Source organism: Phodopus roborovskii, unplaced genomic scaffold (assembly GCF_943737965.1).
Source record: "Phodopus roborovskii unplaced genomic scaffold, PHOROB, whole genome shotgun sequence".
In the NCBI taxonomy this organism is placed as follows: Eukaryota; Metazoa; Chordata; class Mammalia; order Rodentia; family Cricetidae; genus Phodopus; species Phodopus roborovskii.
Window position 1 is genome coordinate 4384212 of NW_026126603.1, and position 19849 is coordinate 4404060.

The following is a 19849-nucleotide window of genomic DNA, read 5'->3' on the forward strand; positions in this document are numbered from 1 at the left end:
GCTATTAGCTAAGCAATTCCCGCAAATGTAAAAACACCCACAGCTATGGACCAGACAGTAATGAAGAAGTGTAGTCATTGGATGCCACCACTGCTGAAAATTTTTTATATTTCAGAAATATTATCATGTTTAACCTCATGACCATATTACAAACACTCATGAGACTTCTAGGAGATTTTTCAAGATCTCTTTGAATTATCCCATCTGCATTTATTTTTCACAGAAGGAGAAGGAGAAGGAGGAGAAGGAGAAGGAGAAGGAGAAGGAGAAGGAGAAGGAGAAGGAGAAGAAGAAGGAGAAGGAGAAGAAGAAGAAGAAGAAGAAGAAGAAGAAGAAAGCAGACAAAAGATCCCAAGCAGATCCTGAATAATCCAAGTCAGTTTGCCCCCAAAACACCATGACTTTGCTTTGAGCAGGGGCAGCACTCACCGCCTTCCTGTGAGAACAGGTAGGTCATCACTAGACTTGGCTTCTGTTATTTTAAATGCTACTTTTCGCAAATCTGAAATGCCAACAGCCATGTCTTCTAGCATTCCGATTTCATCACCTACACAGGGAGAAAGGTATCTCATTACAATTACAAACAGACTATTAAAATAAGATGGTGTGCCACGCTATGCCTCCCTGCTGGAAATTTTTCTAGTTTATGAATTTATTTCCTGAAACCAGTGAGTCCATTCAGCACAGTTACCCTGAGCAGCTGTGAAAGTTTCCATTAGAGAAAAAAGAATGGATTCAGTGGAGGCCATAAGCCAATGTGCCCTTTGAGGAAAGAAGAATGTTCAGCTTTATTGGGAGGTATAGCAAAACCTCACTTAGACATCGCTTTATTGACATGACTGTTATTTTAAAGAGAGCTTTACTGATCATTTCATCAATTATCAATTACCTAATGCTAATTTTGTCTTCAAACTCAGAAAAATATAGCCTGGAGGCATAATAAACATTCAAGATTAGCATAATCCAATAGAAATAGGTTGTGAGCTACATATATAGCTTTAGATTTTCTGATCTTCATTTCTTTGCAAGAATAAAATGAAATAAAGCAACACTAATTTTTAATAATGTATTGTATACAATCCCAATATGTACAAACTGCAGATTCAAATGTAAAGTGATATAAATTTCTTAAAAGCTGGTACAAAATGCTACCTTTGCTAGTCTTTGAAATCTGTCTGATGTTCATGTCTAGAATACATTGATTAGGACTAGGTGAGTTTCAAGCACTCCACAAACACATGGAACTCCTGCATTGAAAAAGCCCAGTTCTGCCTCTCTCTCTTTCTCTCTCTCTCATTCAAAAAAAATAAATAAATAAAAAATAAAAGCTTTCAGGTGGCTGCCAAGTGCCAAGTCTACTCTGCAGAAAAACCCTGCATTTCCATTCTCAAAATGTAATATGAATCCCAAGGAAATTCCAAGGGTGAATGAGAACCAAAGTTAGAAGCTACATTATTTCTGTAATATGTCGCATAGAAAAGGTTCACTTTTTATTTTTGATCTTATCTGAAAAACTGATACATTATAACTCTGACTAGCAATAAAATCTTAATACTAACCCATGCAATACTTACTATAGGTACTTAGTAGTCCTTCATACTGTACTATCAAGCCCACCGTGTGAAGCTGCTGTAGGAAGTTGGGGTCATGTAGACTTGTATGTAATTTGATGATAAAGCCACACACCAATCCTGCAAGCTAAGGAAAGAGTCAAGAAATTCACTGGGGTCAGCTATCTTATCACTTGTTTTTTAATATTGTCAGACTTTTGAGACATCACAGATTTAATTAAAGTTCTTCAAGTGTATATAACAAAGCTTTTAGAATTTGTACATATCTATTAAAATAAATTGATGGTCTTTGATCTGAGGTGGTATTTTCTAAGGGCTTGGGAATACAGAATTGAAAGGAAGATAGATAAATCGATTTTAGAATCAAGGTAGAAAATCTTTGAATTGTATATCTACTGTCTAAAACTATGGCCCCAGTAAATTTTCTTAATATTTTCAAATTATGCTATTATTATGTTTTTTGCACATGTAAGTAGAGTCACTAAAAGGACATCATGAATAAGCTGGCTTAAGGGAGAGTGCAATTTCTGGTTAGCTCCATCTGCCACTGGACCACTAATGGCTTAATATATTGGCAATGTGCAATTTGGTTAAAATACTCCTTTTGCAATGACAACTTACAAAGTGAGGCATTGGTCTCTCCTTCCTTCCATGTACCCCTGAAACTGAATTGTGGGGTGTATAGGGAGAGAGAGAAGTAAAAGGAAAGCAATGAGCCCTGCACTGGGCATAGAACTGGCCTTGGAGTCCTGATTAGGGTTGGGTATAGGCAAAGGGAGTTGTCTTGCCAACATTTACAACAGTCTTGCAATGCAACATTGCAAGCTTCTTTTATGAAAGAAAGAAGAGATCGCCTGTCCTGAGATTTATGAGAAAGCCCCATTTGTAGAGCTCTTGGCCACCACCTGCAGTGTAAGGTGACAGTCTCTTCCTTTTAACCCATAGCTGCCTCAGTGAATGATACAAGGAAACATTGCCTCTTCCACCCAAACTCTATCCACTGTCCAAGCAAATATTGATTTCACATTGAGCTGTAGCTTTTCACAAAGAATACCAAAGTTTCAAAAGTTGTTCATGATGTATTCAACCTATTTATCCATATAAACAAAACAAAACAGGGTACCAGAATTTCAGAAAGGATATTTAAAAATAAAATCATGCAGAGAGCCCTACCCCCCATAAAGCAGTGGGCACTCACCGCCTGACTGAAAACGATGTCTCTTCTCAGGGTTAGCATCAGGCACTGGGGCAGGCTGTAGGCTAGTTCCTGAAGCAGCACAAAGGTCAGGCATTGCTTGGCTCTGCTCACTACCTCTCCCATGCACTCCTTCAGGGTAAGGATAAGGGGGTGTAGCTGTTCATACCAGTCCTCTGTGATGGGGACATGGAACAAGAACAGTGGGAAAAATGAGAAAGATTCCATGAATAGAGAAACAATATTTTTAATGACATGTATAGCCTATCCAGGATTCATGGATCTTTGCCCTTAAATGTGTGTCAGATATGACTGCAAGCTACTTTCTGCTTCAATCTTTTCCAGTATGGACACTCTCTGTCTGTCAGTTAATGAATCCATCAAATTCTCTCTATTCTGAAGACAGAAGTTTAGCTGGATTTCTCCCAAAGATTTCATTGAAACATGACCATCAAATCAGCTCTACTCCTAGAGTGGCCCATTTGATATCACACTTCCCCTTACTCTGCCCATCAAGCATTGTCATCCATAGGATGGATTCTAGGTCTCCTCTTAGTTTATGCCCCTCCTGCGTCCATCAACTCAGGTCATATCCTTCTTCTATAACCTGGATGGGAACTTCCCAATCAGTCTGAATCCCATTTCATTGTTTCTGTTTTGTTATTTAAGATATGTAAAACAACAAAAGCCAGCCAAGCACCATTGCCACATGGTGAAAAAGACCAAACTCAAATAATCCTCTATTATCTAGCCTCTGCACACTTACTCAGAACTATCTTATAAAATAGTTTGCAATGGTGAGTTCTAAATATATCAAAATATCCTTGCCATGCCCTACTTTCTCATCCCAAGAGCTTTTGAGAAATTTTCTCTTTTAGAAGTTTTCTTTTCTCCATCATTCTGGCGAACAGTTTATTCTCAAAGAAGTCATCTCCCTGAGTTTTCCACTTTCAGCAGACACCACAAATTGTCAACGAATAGTTCAATTTACAACAAACATGTTATGTTTTTATAAAATGCAGATATATAATGAGAAAATCAAACTTTTGACACTATTACAGTATTAAATAGTGTTTTCAAATAAGTGTGTGTGTGTGTGTGTGTGTGTGTGTGTGTGTGTTTTGGTTACAATATATAAACATGTGTGCACATATGTATGCATGCCTCTGTGCTTGTATAGCAGACAGGAATTAACATGCATCTCTTTCTAATGTTCCCATCTTACATTTTGAGACAATCTCAGACTTAATCTGGAATCCATTCACTGGCTAAACTCTGCCTAATAAAGCTACGGGTTCTATTCTTTCACTCTGCTTTGCAGAGTTGATAATATAGGTGTCAATCACCATGCTTGGCCTTTACTTGTATACTTACAAGGAAGAAGGCATGATGGAGATGGAGATAGGATCCAAACTAAGGTCTTCAGCTTTGCACAGCACACAACTTTTTTTAAAAAAAGTTTATTTATTTATTGTGTATACAGTATTTTGTATGCATATATGTCTGCATTCCAGCAGAGGGCACCAGATCTCATTACAGATGGTTGTGAGCCACCATGTGGTTGCTGGGAATTGAACTCAGGACCTCATTGCTCTTAACCTCTGAGCCATCTCTCCAGCCCTTATACAGCACACTTTCACTGAGCCACCTCTCTGGTACCCAAACAGCCTCTCTTAAAGTTGAGATTAAAAATAGAAAACCATGGGTTGGAGAGATAACTGAGTGGTTAAGAGCACTGACTGTTCTTCCAGAGGTCCTGAGTTCAATTCCCAGCAACCACATGGTGTCTCACAACCATTTATACTGGGATCTGATGCCCTCTTCTGGCATAAAAGCATGTACATAGTTAGAGCATTCTGTCCATAAATAAATAAATCTTAAGAGAATGAAAATTATTAAGAATTTACATGTCTAAATTTCTAATATGTATCAACTACATAATTATTGATCTGACACATGATATATCAACAAATTATATCTTATTCATTTTATTTGGAGGACAAAGACTTGAAAAACATTAAATACACATTTTTGGTGGTGTGACATTCTATTCAAATATAATTTAATTAATCATGAGTTGACAAATACTACTTAACATGTATGATGGAAACTGCAAAAGTAATTATCAAGTTAGTTTTGTGGTAACATCATATCCTCAAGACAAAACGAATCATCTTTAAGAGTGCATTGAAAGGTCAATAATTAGTTAAGACCTTGAACAAACAACAGAAGATGATAAAAGAATCATATCAAGACTGCGCTTGATATGATAAATAAGACCATTTATTTGATGTTGTGATTAATAACTAGACAACGTAATCCAAGTGGTTGGGAGGATAACGAGTGGCCCCAGCTTCACAAAGGGAGAAATGACACAATATAAAACAGAACATTAGGTGTCATCTTATCAAAAGATATTGTAAACTTCATTGTTATTATTAGATTGGGGGAAGAGAAGTGGAAATTCAACAAAGGCTCGGTACAACTAGATTCACTTGACAAAGAATCAGCTTATGCCTCAAGATGAAATATTATCAGTGGTTCAATTGAAGCTATTAATTTCACACCATTGATTTTATAGGAAAATGGGAAAGATCACTTATTTTCAGAATAAATGACATTGCAGGCACCAACAAACAGTGTTCTATGCTATTATATATCTTCCATATTTATATTTCTGTACTTTCATCTTCTCTCATTCTGTAATTGCTACCCTGCATATGAAAGAGTAGCCATATGTATGTTTGTGTGTGTTGTCACACCCCCCTCAGTCCTGAAAATACTAGGAGAAGCAAATCTTAATAAAGTGATTTATCATTCAATGTTGACAATTAATTATAAACCCGTTCTGTTTTGTACTGTAGGGCTGAGGTTTCACTGTGCAATTATTGAGCAGAAAATACAGCCTTTGTGCAGTAGGTGGAGCTATTCTATCAGGCTGAAGCAGAACTACCTTGTCACTCATTTCATTCAAGAATGAATGAAACAGGTTTTTGTTTTTGTTTGTTTGTTTGCTTCCTTGTTTGCTTTTTTATGTATATTTGTATAGTCCTGAAGACAAATATATCTATTGCTTAAGCACCTTGAACCATAATCTCCCATGTCAGGGAGTAATAGCTTGCTCTGCTCTGTAATATGTTCTTTCTAGTTTGAAAACAAAAAGCTAACATAAGTGTTTAGGGTTTTGACCTTGAACGTGTTTGTCATTTCGAATGAAATATGGCTGTTTGCTTTTCTTAAATGTTTTGAAAGGGAAGCTCCATAGACCACTTAGAAACGTCAGAATGAGAGTGAAGGGGAGAGGCAGAGGGAAAGAGTAGAAAATTAAGGGGAGAAAGATGAGGAGAAAGGGACCATTTCTTGTCCTCCTAGAATAGGGATAGAAACATACTGATGATTTAACTCTGGAGAAACAGGAGGTACTTCTCTCACTAGCAGAATTCCAGCATCTCCATTTAATATAATACTTCCATGCTATATAAAATGACAATTGTATATTTATGATTGTAATTTAAGAAGAATGAGAATATGAGAAGAAACTAGTTATTAATGAAGAGTTGGAAGTGTTTGAACATGGTAAGGAGTCCTGAAGATTAACAGTATGCTTTTTGTAAGGGAGCATAAACCAGGAAGGCAACCGATGTATATTTTCTAGAAAGAGAAAAGAATCAGCTAAGTCAGTAGATAAAGAGACTAGATAAAGGAACTTGTAGAAAATTTCAATGACTGTAGGTTTATTTCCCATGCCAACACCCACCCCCTTCTATAAATCACAGGTTATGACATAAACATAATAGGCTATGATGGCCCAAATAAAGACTGAGTTCATGTCATAAATGGTCTTTTTGCTCCATTGATTACCCCATACCATTCTTACAACGAGCAAAATATACTTCAGTTTTCTGTTCAAAACTGATGGTTGTTTTTAGGTTGGGGGAGTTCCTGTTTGGGGAGATCCTCACTCTTCATGTCCTTCCATACACCACCATTTGCATGGTGGCTGTTATGTCCTTCACATAAAACTATCTCTTCATGTTGTGTCCTCAAAGTAAAATAATTCCCACATGTACACACTTCTACCTCCCAAATTTAGTCTTTTTTTACATTTCAACTGAGGTTTTATATAATGTGCCTGGCCGACGGTGTGTGCAAACACACATAGTCATTAGTGAGACACCTCCAGGAAGCAGGGCAGTTGTGCTTGCAGTATGGTTTTGTTCACACCAGTGCCTCACACAGCTCATCAGCTCGGTAGCCCCTGAATTATGCCTCTCCCTCAAGGGCTTCCTTCAGTGACAGAGGAAAACACAAAGAGAATGCTTTAATATCTCCAGAAAAAACTTGCTGAAACTCCTGAACCCTCCAAGCCCACTATTTCCTTGTGAAAACATAAAAGGCAAGGGGATGAGCTGAGCTTTTCCTGAGCTCTGCATAGGGGTGGGAAGCTGCCCAGACAGAGCCCTGCTTCCTGGCCCTTTATGGCCTTTTCTAATGTATTCAAGTGAAACCAGCTGAAGGATTCACTGACAGAATGCCTGCTGGGTGCCCTCCCTCCCCTCCACACACCATCTATTTCCTGTACAGGATGTTCGTGGCCTCTGAGCTCAATGGCTCTTATGTTACTCGGGAGAGAAATAAAAGGGCCATGTAGCAACCAACTGTAGCATGGCATAATGCTGTCTTGCCGATTTCTGAGCCATTTTCTTCTTAGGTGTTTGAGTTTCTGTCCTCCTTTAAAATAATTAACTTTACAGAAACATTTAGTTATTCTTATTTTTTTAGCACAACTTTCATATATGGGTGGGGGGGGAGAAGGAAATCTAAAAGTTGAATGACCACTAAATGCTCTGCAAAGAGCTGAGAGAAGTTCCAGCTCTGCCCATTGACTCAAGAACTTCCCAAACAAGTGGAGTAGCTCCAAAGGAAGCACACAAAACTCCCAAGGGTCTGAAATGAGCTCAGACTAAATCCTAAATCCTCATCCAACATGTGTTTTATATTTTATAGAAATCCCATGTAATACCAAAATGAAAATATTGTCATGGATGGGTGGTGAGAATACAGAGATGGGGATATGGATAGCCATGCATGAATCCACATCCTACACCAGCATAGATATGGCTCTTTTGGAGTCCCTCTGTGTAAGCATGTATTGTGGGTTCAAGTTTACAATGCAAACAATATGGGTGTGAGTAGGCAAATTACCAAGAAGCTTGCCTCTGCACAAACTTGCAGCAAATTTCCTTGTGTGAGTCTAATACATGTGGACAACTTTAATTATAGATCTAGATACCTGCTCACTGGAATCCTGTAATCCCGACATACCCCAGGGGATGGGTTAAATATAGACGGCAATAGGTAATTGAGAAATGAAAAGTATATGCTGGGGCTTGACTGTTCAAAGACTTTTGGTTTTTGTTTGTTTAGTTTTGTACCTCAGAGTATTTTTTCCCAGCCAACTTGCCCCTTTTCTTGCCCTTGTGATTAATTTCCTATCTCTGATCCAGAAAGTGAAAACTCAATTTATATTTATTTTACCCTGACAAGCATTAATCTGGCTTCCTTACATCACCTACTATATTAGTCAAAATACAAAATACAATGACCTTGAAAAGAGCAAAGATATATTTTGCCTAAGAGCTTTGAAGTATATAATCCACAGTGACTACATCCACTACTCTGTGGTGGGCATCCTTGTGACAATTACAGTGAGTAACTGGGAAACATTGCTTACTTCATATCTAGAAAGCAAAAGAGGGAAAGGAAGAGCACAGTTCTCCAAATAGTGCTTGGGAGCACATTCCTAATGACCTGTAGATTTCTCATTGGGTCCTACCTCCTGAAGGCTTCATCTCCTCCCAGGAATAGTAAGCTGAATAGTAAGCCCTTAATACACAGCAGATATTCAGATCCAAATCATATTCCTTTACTTTCACACAAACATCTTGAGAGATGCAAGTTTACTGGACCACAATAGACATGCATTTGAATTCTGGTAAGTATAGTAATATTTTTACCACATGTTCCTAATCTCAAGTATCTTAAAAATATAAGACAATGAAGGTAAATGCAAACAATAGTACCTGGAATTAGAGTTAGTATGGAATGTAATGTTTGGAAGAATGATGGGAGATGTCTCTCTCTCTCTCTTTCTCTCCCCCCCCCTCTCTCTCTCTCTCTCTGTGTGTGTGTGTGTGTGTTTGTGTGTGTGTGTGTGTGTGTGTGTGTGTGTGTGCGTTATTCATTGGCTGATGAATAAAACAGTTTGGCCAATAGAGGCAGGAAGGTATGTGGGACTAGGAGACAAGGGAAATTCTGAAATTCTGGGAAAGTTTAGCGGAGGAAGACCACAAAGGGACTCCATGTAGAAACCAAGAGGATAGGACACAACAGGATTTCTCTGGTAAGAAAAGGTCATAATAGAAATACATAGATTTGTTGTTATGGGTTAATAATGAAGACAGAGCTAACCAATAAGAAGCCCTTGCCATCAGCTAACAGTTGAATAATTAATATAAGTGTTTGTGTGTGGTGGGACTTGATGGGACAGAAAACCTCCAGCAACAGAAGAACGATTTTAAAAGTGGGTATTTAGAGGGAAGACAGTCTTTTGTGAGAAGCTTGTGGTCATGTACGAAGGCAGCTTGTTCAGAACATAGGGAAGAAACCACATGCACAACAAGTTCAGTGAGGTTTGTATGGTGTGTAGGCAATTATCATCCACATAGCTCTAGAGTGTTGGGGATCAGAGTATGAGTCTCAAAAATATTATAAAAGCTCTAAACTCAAGGACCCAGAGAATTAGAAGTTCTATGCAATTAATGCCTAACATTGAAAAATTTATTTTTATTGTTTTGAATGCCGGGGGCATCTACCTGCCAGAAGATATTCATGGAGTTTAATAACATCTGTGGAGAGTTTTTCTCTTACTTGTGAGTTTCAGGAACTAAACACAGACTGTCTGGCTTGCATAAAATGCATGTGTCCACTGAGTTATCTCTCTGTACCTGTGCTTATTAATGTTGAAATTCAAGTTAGTTGGGTTGATGCACCTAGGATTGTTAAGCCAAATATCTGGGGCCTGTCCAAAGTTTTCTCAAGAGAATACTGGTCCTTGATGTAGGCTGTACCAGAACAGACAGGAACATGATAGACTAAGAGTAAAGGCCCAATGAAACAGTCATGTTTCTCTCTGCTTCCTGGCTGCCATGACCTGAGATACTCATCTGCACACTGCCATGGCATCATTGTGGGCTGGAATTGCTAAAATACAATCCTCTTCTTTTAATTTCTTATATTAAGTATTTTGTCAAAGAGACAAGGAAAGTAACTAATGCACTTGCAGCAACAGTGGATGTTAGCTGATGGAAAACTTGATGTGTGGAGTCATCAAAGTAGAAACAAGGAACAGAGGCAGGTAAAGTAGAGATCAGGGGAAACAAGATAGATCATATTATCTAAGAAAGGGGCCAAAAGTTAAGAAAAAGTCTAGAAACTTGATAGCCGTGGGAGTGAGGTAGCATATGGATGATTTTCCTTCTGCCATCTTTCCCACAGGACACTATTAGAGCAAAGGATAAAATTACATCTTAAAATATAATAACTCTAGTGTCTACTGGAGTAAGTGACTGTTCTTGACAACTTTTAGATGCATTAGAAATAAGCATACTTCTAAGTCCAAGACAAAAGTGCATGAAAGGAACAGAGGTAACCTTCTCTTGTCGAGGGACCTTGATTGTTTAAAACCTGCCTGGCAGAGAACTGTCATAAAACTTTCCATTCTTGATTTTAGAGAAACAACTAAGGATATGCATCATCTGAAACCCTTGTTAAACTCCTCACTTTACAACGCAAAGTTGGAGTTCTTCAGTAAATTCTGCTAAGACTATCTCCAGCAACCATGTCCATTCATCACACAAGTCCTACATTTATTGAAGCTATGAATCCAGGTTCTTCTGGACCAGGAACAGTTCCAGACTCATATTGCTTAGCCTTATTTTGCATTTTTTCTCTATGTAAACACAAGTCTTAAGACTCTAGACTACATATAGGCTGAGCATTTTAAAGATGTTCCAGAGGTTGTGGAACAATCAGAAATAACCACCCTGTTTGTGTTACATAGCTCCTGTCATTTCAATAGCAGCATGTAAGATTGGAAGACGACTACAGTTAGTGCTGCATTGGATGAGAATAGTCCTGCTAACCACAGGAAGGAAATAGCTATATTTTTACCCTTAATCTACCAACATAGATTCGATTTTTTTTTTGTAGTAATGTTCAAGGTCAATGGAATATAGCAAAGATTATTGTTCTTTAAAGATATAAAAGTGGAACACTGTGTACATAGATTAGATTTATTAATGTTAACCATGTATTCAATTACCCAACGTCAATGTGAACATACATTTACCAGAATGTTCTATTCAGTAGTCACATGTCCTGAAGTTCCTGGATGTAACATGCCTTCTCTTTCCTAACCCATCCCAGGTTATCCCTGCGTATGAAAATAACAATCCAGCCTCGTATTTAGGTCTACCAGTGCATCATAGGTGATAATGACAGGATATTTCAACTCTATATCTCATCCATGTTGGTTGTTCAGCATTCCTCCTCTGAGTATTATGAGTTCACGGGAATGGGAATGAAATCACAATTTCTGTGTGACTGTGTATCTCCATACCCATTGACATTTGTTCTTTGTGTCCTTGTTTCTTTTCTGCTTCCAAATATAAACTGAGCTCTCCAGTGTATATTAAATCCACTCTGTATGAGTTAGATCTCATTGTTAACACCCTCTTAGGAACATCATCCTAGCAAGACTCCTCCCTTCCAAGGTTCCAAGGCTGCATTTCTTTTCTTTTTTTTTATACCAATTTATTCCCATCAGAACATAAACATGATACTTATATTTATCTCCTTAACATTTAGACATAGTCTTAAATTACCACAGTTCTACAGTTCTTAACCTGTTTTCTGTTTCCTTTATGGACACTCTTCTTAAATGAATGTAAAATTGATTCTAGTTCCTTTACTTTGTCTCCTCTCAGTCCTCTTCAATATGCTTAATCCCTATATACTTCTGTAAAATCTACTTATTGTCACCAAGGACTTCCAAGAAGCTACGTTCAAAGACATATCTCATCCCAGTTTTGCTCAGCGCATCTGACACTGTGTTTCAGGATGCCACAGTTGAATGGCTTCCAAATGAAACATAGCCACTTCCTCCACTTCTTTCCACTACTAAAACTAGTCTTTCCCCAGAAATAATCTATAGGTGATTCCCTTATTAGCTGAAAATTCAATACATTGTTGATATTCTTATGAATTACAATTTGTTTGTTGGAACTCCAGCTTCTTGTATCTAATGTATCTCAAACCTGATATCTGCATGTCAAACTTAACATCTTCTAGATGAATTCCCACACTCCTTGCCACAAGATTTATCCCATCTAGAATTTCCTTTATCTCATATGTTGACCATTCATTCTCTCAATTGTTCCAGCCAAAACTTTTTAGTCATTTTTGATGGCTCCTCACATGTTTCTGTTTAAACTACCAGAAAACCTTATTAAATATACTAAAAATAGGTAAAGCATCTCTGTACTGTCTTATCCCTCCACAACAGGAGCTGTGACATGTCTCACCTATATAAATGCATTGGCCTTCCTACTGGTCTATACTAGGTTTGACTCTGTCTATTTACAGTATAATTGCAGAACAACTCTTTTTGTATCTAGATTGTATTGGGTTAATAACTGATATATAAGCTTTTCAACTGCTCCCTATTTTTTCTGAGTAAAAGTGGAGTCTGTGGAGATGTCATTCCCAGGGATTACCTCTGAATTCCATTTTGTTCTCTTGCCTCTTACTTCAGTAAGACTCCAAGCTGGAGTCTTGATATTTTGTGCATATGGCAAGCACATGTACCCACCAGCTGTTTTCTTCATCCAATAATCCTTCCTTCAGATATCTATGCCAATCCTCTTTATCTCTTGTATCTTTGCTCAAACATTAACTTTTAAATGAAGTCTTTGTCAACTGATTATTTCACTATCCCAAACTCAGACCCATAGCAGTATTCAAAATGCTTTTACTTGCTACATATTTTCCAATATTTTTGTCTCCATCAATCCACCAATCCACCAAATAATGCCTGCCATCTCTCATGGTGTTTTCTAGTTTCTTTTTTCTAATAAAATAAAAACTTGAGGAGGGTAAGTGCTCCTATGATTTAGTCAATGTTTTACCTGTTGTGTCTAAAATAGTGCCTGGCACGGAATAGTTACCTAAATAAAATATGTTTAATGATTTTAGAAACATGTGGCATCTCTTACAACATCATTTTTCCTTTTAGATAACCACAACTTGAATGAGAAAATATGTGAGCTCAAGGAATTTCAATGATTTTCAAAGGGTACACAAACAAGTAAAGAACACAATTTACACCTGCCAAATATTTTCTGAGTCATATATAATTATGCTACTTCTTAATATAGTATATGATTTTAAAAGAAACAATAATTTTCTAACAGGAATGGTCATTCCAAATTTAATTTATGTTCAAATGTTATTGAAATTCTACCATTATAGAAAACAGATACGGTCCTGTTAGAATCTTAATGTATCTACTAAGTGGTTATAATTATAGTATAGACATCACTTTAGCTATTCAATGGTGAATTTTTAAAGCCAAATCCAAGAATGTTTATGTTATAATGAGATTGTCCCCATTAAATATATAGAAATCCATAGAATCCAATATTCCAATAATATTACCTAATTCTCTTTAAGAAACCAAGCTTTGTTCTTGATTTTGTAGTTTAAAAAGCAAAGCAGACTTATTACATAAGATAAAGTCACTAAAATACTTACCTATTATAAAGGACAAGTTCTCAAGAGATCAGTATATTTCCATTCTTGTAAGTATGCACATATATTGTAAATGTGCACACACATTGCTAATGTGCACACACACTGAAGAAATAAACCAACTGAGCATTTCTGGTGGGTGGGAGACACAGAGAAAGCAATGGAACTTTTATCCCACCTTATCAAGAACTCAGTAACTGTCAGTAATTATATTATGTACCGGAGACTCAGTAATAAATTATAACACTTGACATATTGCTGACAGAGCGAAGTCTAGTATAGAGGTAGCATTAAGACAGTGGATACCATCAGTCAGAGACTGATTATAATTTCTAGAGAATTCACCGTGAGCCAGTTGTATTCAGATTAAGAATGTACCTTACTTGGCTTTCAACTTTTAATAATTTTGAGTTCTTAAACTTTGAAATGCATTATAAAAAATTTCTGATTTACTTGAAAAATCTTAAGAGATGATAACTTTTGGGCTGTCCCACTGTGCAAATGACAGACTGGGTCAGAATGGTGGCCACTTCTGAAGAGTTTTGCACTCCTTGTTTGCTCTGACTTCCACTTGCTCCCCTGCTTCTTCCTTATTATCCTGCATGATGCCTTTGGGCCTTTGTATTTGCAAGCCCTACAGAAAGTAGAGCAACATAATTGGCAGAAGACAGTGAAAAATAAAATCCTGGGGCTTTATTCAAAAAGCTGTAAACAAACATCCTCTTTTCTTCCTCAGAGGTGCTATGGATGACCTGTCACAGCAGTTGGTAGTTCTAATTTACTTTCTCATGTCACTCCCTTGGGCATGGGCGTATGTGAGCTCCAAGCCTCAAAGATCCCAGCCTGACCCTGACTCCACAACAAATATAATTTCCCTTAGCCAAGTGGACATGTGAAGTCCTTCTAGCTGGGTAATAGTGCAGTGGCTGGACAGACTCTGCCAAAGGCATCCACAGGAGAGGACATGGTAGAACTCATGAGTCAGAACTCCAAGTCGTGGCACAGGCTACACAGCCCCAGTGACAGTGGATGTCACTGATGAAACAAACCCATTAATATCACCAGGAATATCACCAGCAGCACATTAATCCCAGAGCACTGAATTCTCTTTAAGGAAGAGCCAATTGCACTGACTCCAGGAAGCCAGCACAGGGAAGGCACACCAAAGATGTGAAGGTCTGGCCTGTGGGAAGAGGGTAACAGCACATATGACAGACTGACAGTGGGATTTCAGAATGAAGACTTGGGAGTTTTAGCAAGCTGTTTAGCAAGTTATGCTGTTCTGCTCATCAAGGGCAAACACATAGGCATAGGCAGAGCAATCCACGGGCACAGATCTTTTGAAACTTATACATTCCTTTCCCAGGAGGATATCTGAGAACTCTGAATTCTTTCTGACAGAATCACCCATGTAGGATCACTCTGTCAAGAATGGAATCAAATTTTGTGATTTTAGATGAACTGTTTAATCATGTCTGTGAAATGAGGATCAAAGCCGAGTCTGTCCCCAGAGGATTTTCATGAGGAGGGAGAGAAGAGAGATGGCTTGAAAGTGTGCTCTAACATACAAGTAAGCACAGCCCTTTGAGCTGTGAATGTGATTCTCATGAGTCTGGATTCTCAGGATTGACATCATGAAGTCTGCATGCACTGCTGTCAGTTTTGCATGGCTCCATGAATGCACTCTCTACTCCACGCTGCTTTGAATACCCTTAAACTTTGGTACATGAGGACAAATATTCAGTTTCACAGGATACTTGAGCCTTTCCCAGAGCACATGATAATGCACTTGAGAAAAACAGAGAAATGACAGGAAACTGAATGCACATCCCAAAGAACAAGGATCAACAAAAACATCCAAATACACAGTTATTTTGACCTTGTGTCTCAGGACCTGCATTTAGTTCTATTTTTCCATCATTTTTATCAATGAATTCTATGAGAAGGAAGGAAATGTATATAAAATGTGAATAAAATAAGCCTGTGTGCAACAGTAGGTATAATGGATGGAAACACAAGTATTTATTAGAGTGTACTCTCAAAAGTGTTTCATATTGCAGGCACAGAGGACATCCATCTCTGCGCAGCATCAGTATAGGTCATCATCATCTTCTAAAGCCACTAATATTTCACAACATCTAGCAGAGAATGATGCTTAAATGGTGTTTAAATCTTAAAAGACACATAGGAATTATGCCTATCCATATTATTCCTAATAATATGTGGCTGTCCAATTCAGCAGTAAATTAATAATAGGGAGGTGATTCCCTATATTGCTCTGTTGTTACAGAGGACACTATATCACTGCATAATTCTGGTGAAAGCCAAAACAAATAAGCAAAGGTTTTGAGAAAAGGGACTGTTGGGGGGGGGGCTTGAGGCTGTTCCTTTGAAAAATGCCTCCCAAAAGTGCCAATTCAAACAGGACATGAGAGTTGGCTTAATGTGGGAAAAAGAAAGTAAAATTGTGTTTATTGAAAGGAATTGCATCTAGGCCAGTGGGCAGGATTAAAGAAAGCATATTTGGATCACTATCTATAATGCAGCAATGGAAAACAAAATTACATTTTCTATACATTACAGTCTATGCTGGAATTGGCAGAGACACTCTAGGTAAGCTTCTTAACAGAATTCAGTTAAGTTCACATCAAAATCTAAGAGTTTAATATTCACTGATTTAATCTTTGCAGCCTCAATTTATTATGAAATTGAAAGCATGTGGTGCTCACAGAAAGCAGATGTCCATAATTGTGTTTACGTGTACTGAAAATAAAGGGGCAATCTGTGTTCATCAGACTTTCACACACAGATATATGGACACATACACACACACACACACACACACACACACACATATCTATATATATATATATATAACATACATTCATATGCACAATACATATACTCAATATATAAATACAAATGTGCATAAACACATATACAAAATGCACACATACTGCAAATGGACACATGTATACACACAAATACACATACACCACACACATATATTTGAAAAAATCTATTTCATTATTTAAATCTAAGCAGTAGAGAAAATTTTATTCTTTTAGTACTATTTATATTCATGATGAAAGACATCTATAAAGCAATCAAAGATCTACCTTAAGTCTCCATTCTGAAGCAAACAATCAGGCCAAAAACTCCCACAGTGGAAATACAAAAGAGCATTACCATGCTAATACATGTTAAAAAAATTACAAACTCAGAGAGAGAAATGCATCCAGATTGAGGAGGAATATATGAAAAGTGTGAGTGTACTGGCATTGCAGACGACCATCAGAAGAGCATTGCATATATACACCACCAACACACACACAAATTTAGGATAGAATAAAAAAATGAAAGCCAATACAATGGAATTCAGCAGTAGTTTGATTTACACTGTGAAACTTAAAAATATATCATGATATAAAGAACAATCAAAACATGTTACAAAATGAAATCCCACAATATTTTTAAAATATTTGCAGAATTTAATTTATAAAGAAACAAGCAGAAGTAACTCAGCATGTTGAAATTAATTGCTAACAGGATTAGTAATGTGGCTCAGGGAGCAAAAGTCCCATGCTACCAAGCCTGATTATCTGGGTTTGAGCCCAGGATCCATTTAGTTGACTAAGAGAGCCAACACTGAATAGGGTGTCTTCTGACCTTCATGGCATGCCATGATATATCTTCACACAACAGAAATAGATAAATATAAAACATATTTTCTCAAAAATCAGTAACAATGATTTTGTAAAATTGTTAGACAACATTATTTGTCATGGCAGATATACAATAAATACTAGATGGAAGTCACTTGGCTCATTGTAAGAAATAGAAATAACCATTTCTTCTACAGCTAGTAGATATGAATACTGAACAAAATTATTTCATTATTAAGAATATATTATGAAGATAGTATAGATTAATGCATTTTACCTTTTTAAACTTTCAATGTAAGCAAAGTATAAGTTTTTGAAAACAAATATAGCATGTAATCAGAAAGGTGAAGGTGTGCTCTTGAGAGCATGTGCATAAACACAGTAGATTCAGGATCTATTGTTACTGGAAAATGTTCCTGTCAACCCAGTGTTGGATCTAAGAGCTGCTATCCAATTAAAGATTCCTTGGAGACTGAACCTAGAGCTAAAAACCACTCTCAGTTGCTGAATATACAATAATTTAAATGATTTAAACTCAAAATAAATGGCAAAGATATTAGATAATAAAATAAAAATAAAGAAGTATGTATGAGTCCACAGTGATAAAAGTGATTAGTTGGATAAGGAAGGGGAATATTATAAAATTAGAAATATAACTTAAATGAGGATATACATGGAGTTGACAAATTAAATATTCAATGACTTGTGTGTTAATTATAGCATTAATATAACAAATGAATTGCTAAAAAAGCAGTTTACATTTTGTTAAATTAGTTTACAATCATTAAAATCTAATTTCCATGAAACATTTATGGGAGAATATTGATATGTAAGCCATAAAAGCATACATTTTATTTATGATGTGTAACCCAGCTTATTTGAAGTACATTTGTGAATATTTGGATGCATCTGCTTGCAAACATAAGAATGGTTATATTCAATTGAAATAAAAGTAAAAAGCACTTGCAATTCTATCTACTGCTTTTAAACAAACTCTGGAATGTGCCTGTGCTCATATGATACCTACATGTAGCATGAGCACATGTCTCAAATATCCTTATCAATAATAGTTTGTGTTACAGCAAGGACCCAATATATAACTTCACTTGATTGTTTTGTATCAGTTCAAAAACATTATGTGTTTTTGCAGCATATTGCTTTGTGTGACAAAAGTCAGTATAGAAACTGAAAGAGCTATCTGCCTCCATCAATATAAAAGGTAAAGACATTCTTAATTAATCAACCTGCTTAATTATTTAAGTATTCTTAAACACATAATTACTTTCAACACTCACATTTATGTAAGAAAATTACATTTTTATATCAATAGCTTACTTAAAATATACTCCCTGTGTTGTTGACCAGAATGTAAAATGTTAAAACAATTGATTTTGAATTTATTGACATCATATTCTATATTTACAATTTTACATTATACTTTAAATCATAATATCTAGGAAATTTTATAATGCAAAATAATATAAAATGCAATAAAAATCTATATAATAAATTGAAAATAAGAAAAATATAAAATATGGTTAGTGCACACCATACCATAGCTTGACTACAATCACTCAGATTGCTAATATACTATAATTTTTAAACTTTAATTTTTAATCTTATATGTATAGGTGTTTTGCCTTCATATATGTTTACGTGTGGTACTGTTGGAGGCAGAAAGTGGGGTTCCTCCGCTGGTAATAGAATTATGATTGAGAGCTGCCATGTGGGTACTAAGAATTGAAGCCAGGTACTATGGAAGAGCAGTCACTGAGCCATCTCTCCAACCCCACTTTGCTTTTGAAACATCTAATTTTAATTCAGAAATATTACTGTGATTCAATACAAGATATGAAATATTCAATACATCTCAGAACTTTATTTTCATTGCTGGGCAGTTTGATGGGTTTGAAAATGTAGCAAAGCCAGATTTCCCTTATTTGTGCTCTAATTAATATGCACTGAAAATCACTCAAGGAATAACCTGATTCATTCTGACTCTATGATCATTGGGTTCTACTAGCTGGTTCTGTTTTCTAAGCTACAACTTACTGTGTCTCTTGCTTGCCATCAGCTCTTTCATCAAAGGCACAATTGACTCCTTTCTATCTCATTTTAACACAGTTTTCTCATTTTCTTAACTCAGACAATGATTTGTGAAAAACGACTTCTTACCCTTTGGGTGAGATGTGATGGAATCCTCCAGGGAAGGATCCATGTCTCCATCTTTGCTGCTGCGGCCTCTGCCACCTTCTTCATTGTGACAGTCTCTCTCAATCAGTTTGTCCACGGTAGCGATAATGCAGTTCAGGCTCTTCCCCACATTGGCCCACACTCTATCCTGAAGATAGTATTGGTGTCACTACAGATTTTACTACTAGCTCATCACATTAACCACTTAGAGAAGCAGCCAGAGGTACAGTCATCAGAGTATTGAGAGGATACATAGTCTCACTACTTGGATCATATTTCACATATACGCAAAATAAATTTTCTCCTGATAAAGTCAAGGTTAAATTTCATTAACTCTTTAGTTAATATGTTTGAAA

General features: G+C 36.7%; 1 protein-coding gene across 3 annotated transcripts in view; it reads right to left on the reverse strand.

Annotated features, from left to right (window-relative positions):
* The window catches only part of Inpp4b (inositol polyphosphate-4-phosphatase type II B), a 330540-nt gene that overhangs the window by 80411 nt on the left and 230280 nt on the right, over nucleotides 1–19849 (reverse strand). For all 3 annotated transcript variants that reach the window (XM_051205838.1, XM_051205837.1, XM_051205839.1), the window contains 4 exons: nucleotides 19476–19641; nucleotides 2770–2942; nucleotides 1575–1698; nucleotides 430–547 (listed from right to left, as the gene is read on the reverse strand). In XM_051205838.1, the coding sequence (XP_051061795.1) occupies nucleotides 430–547; nucleotides 1575–1698; nucleotides 2770–2942; nucleotides 19476–19641 (581 nt within the window). The remainder of the gene's footprint in view (nucleotides 1–429; nucleotides 548–1574; nucleotides 1699–2769; nucleotides 2943–19475; nucleotides 19642–19849) is intronic.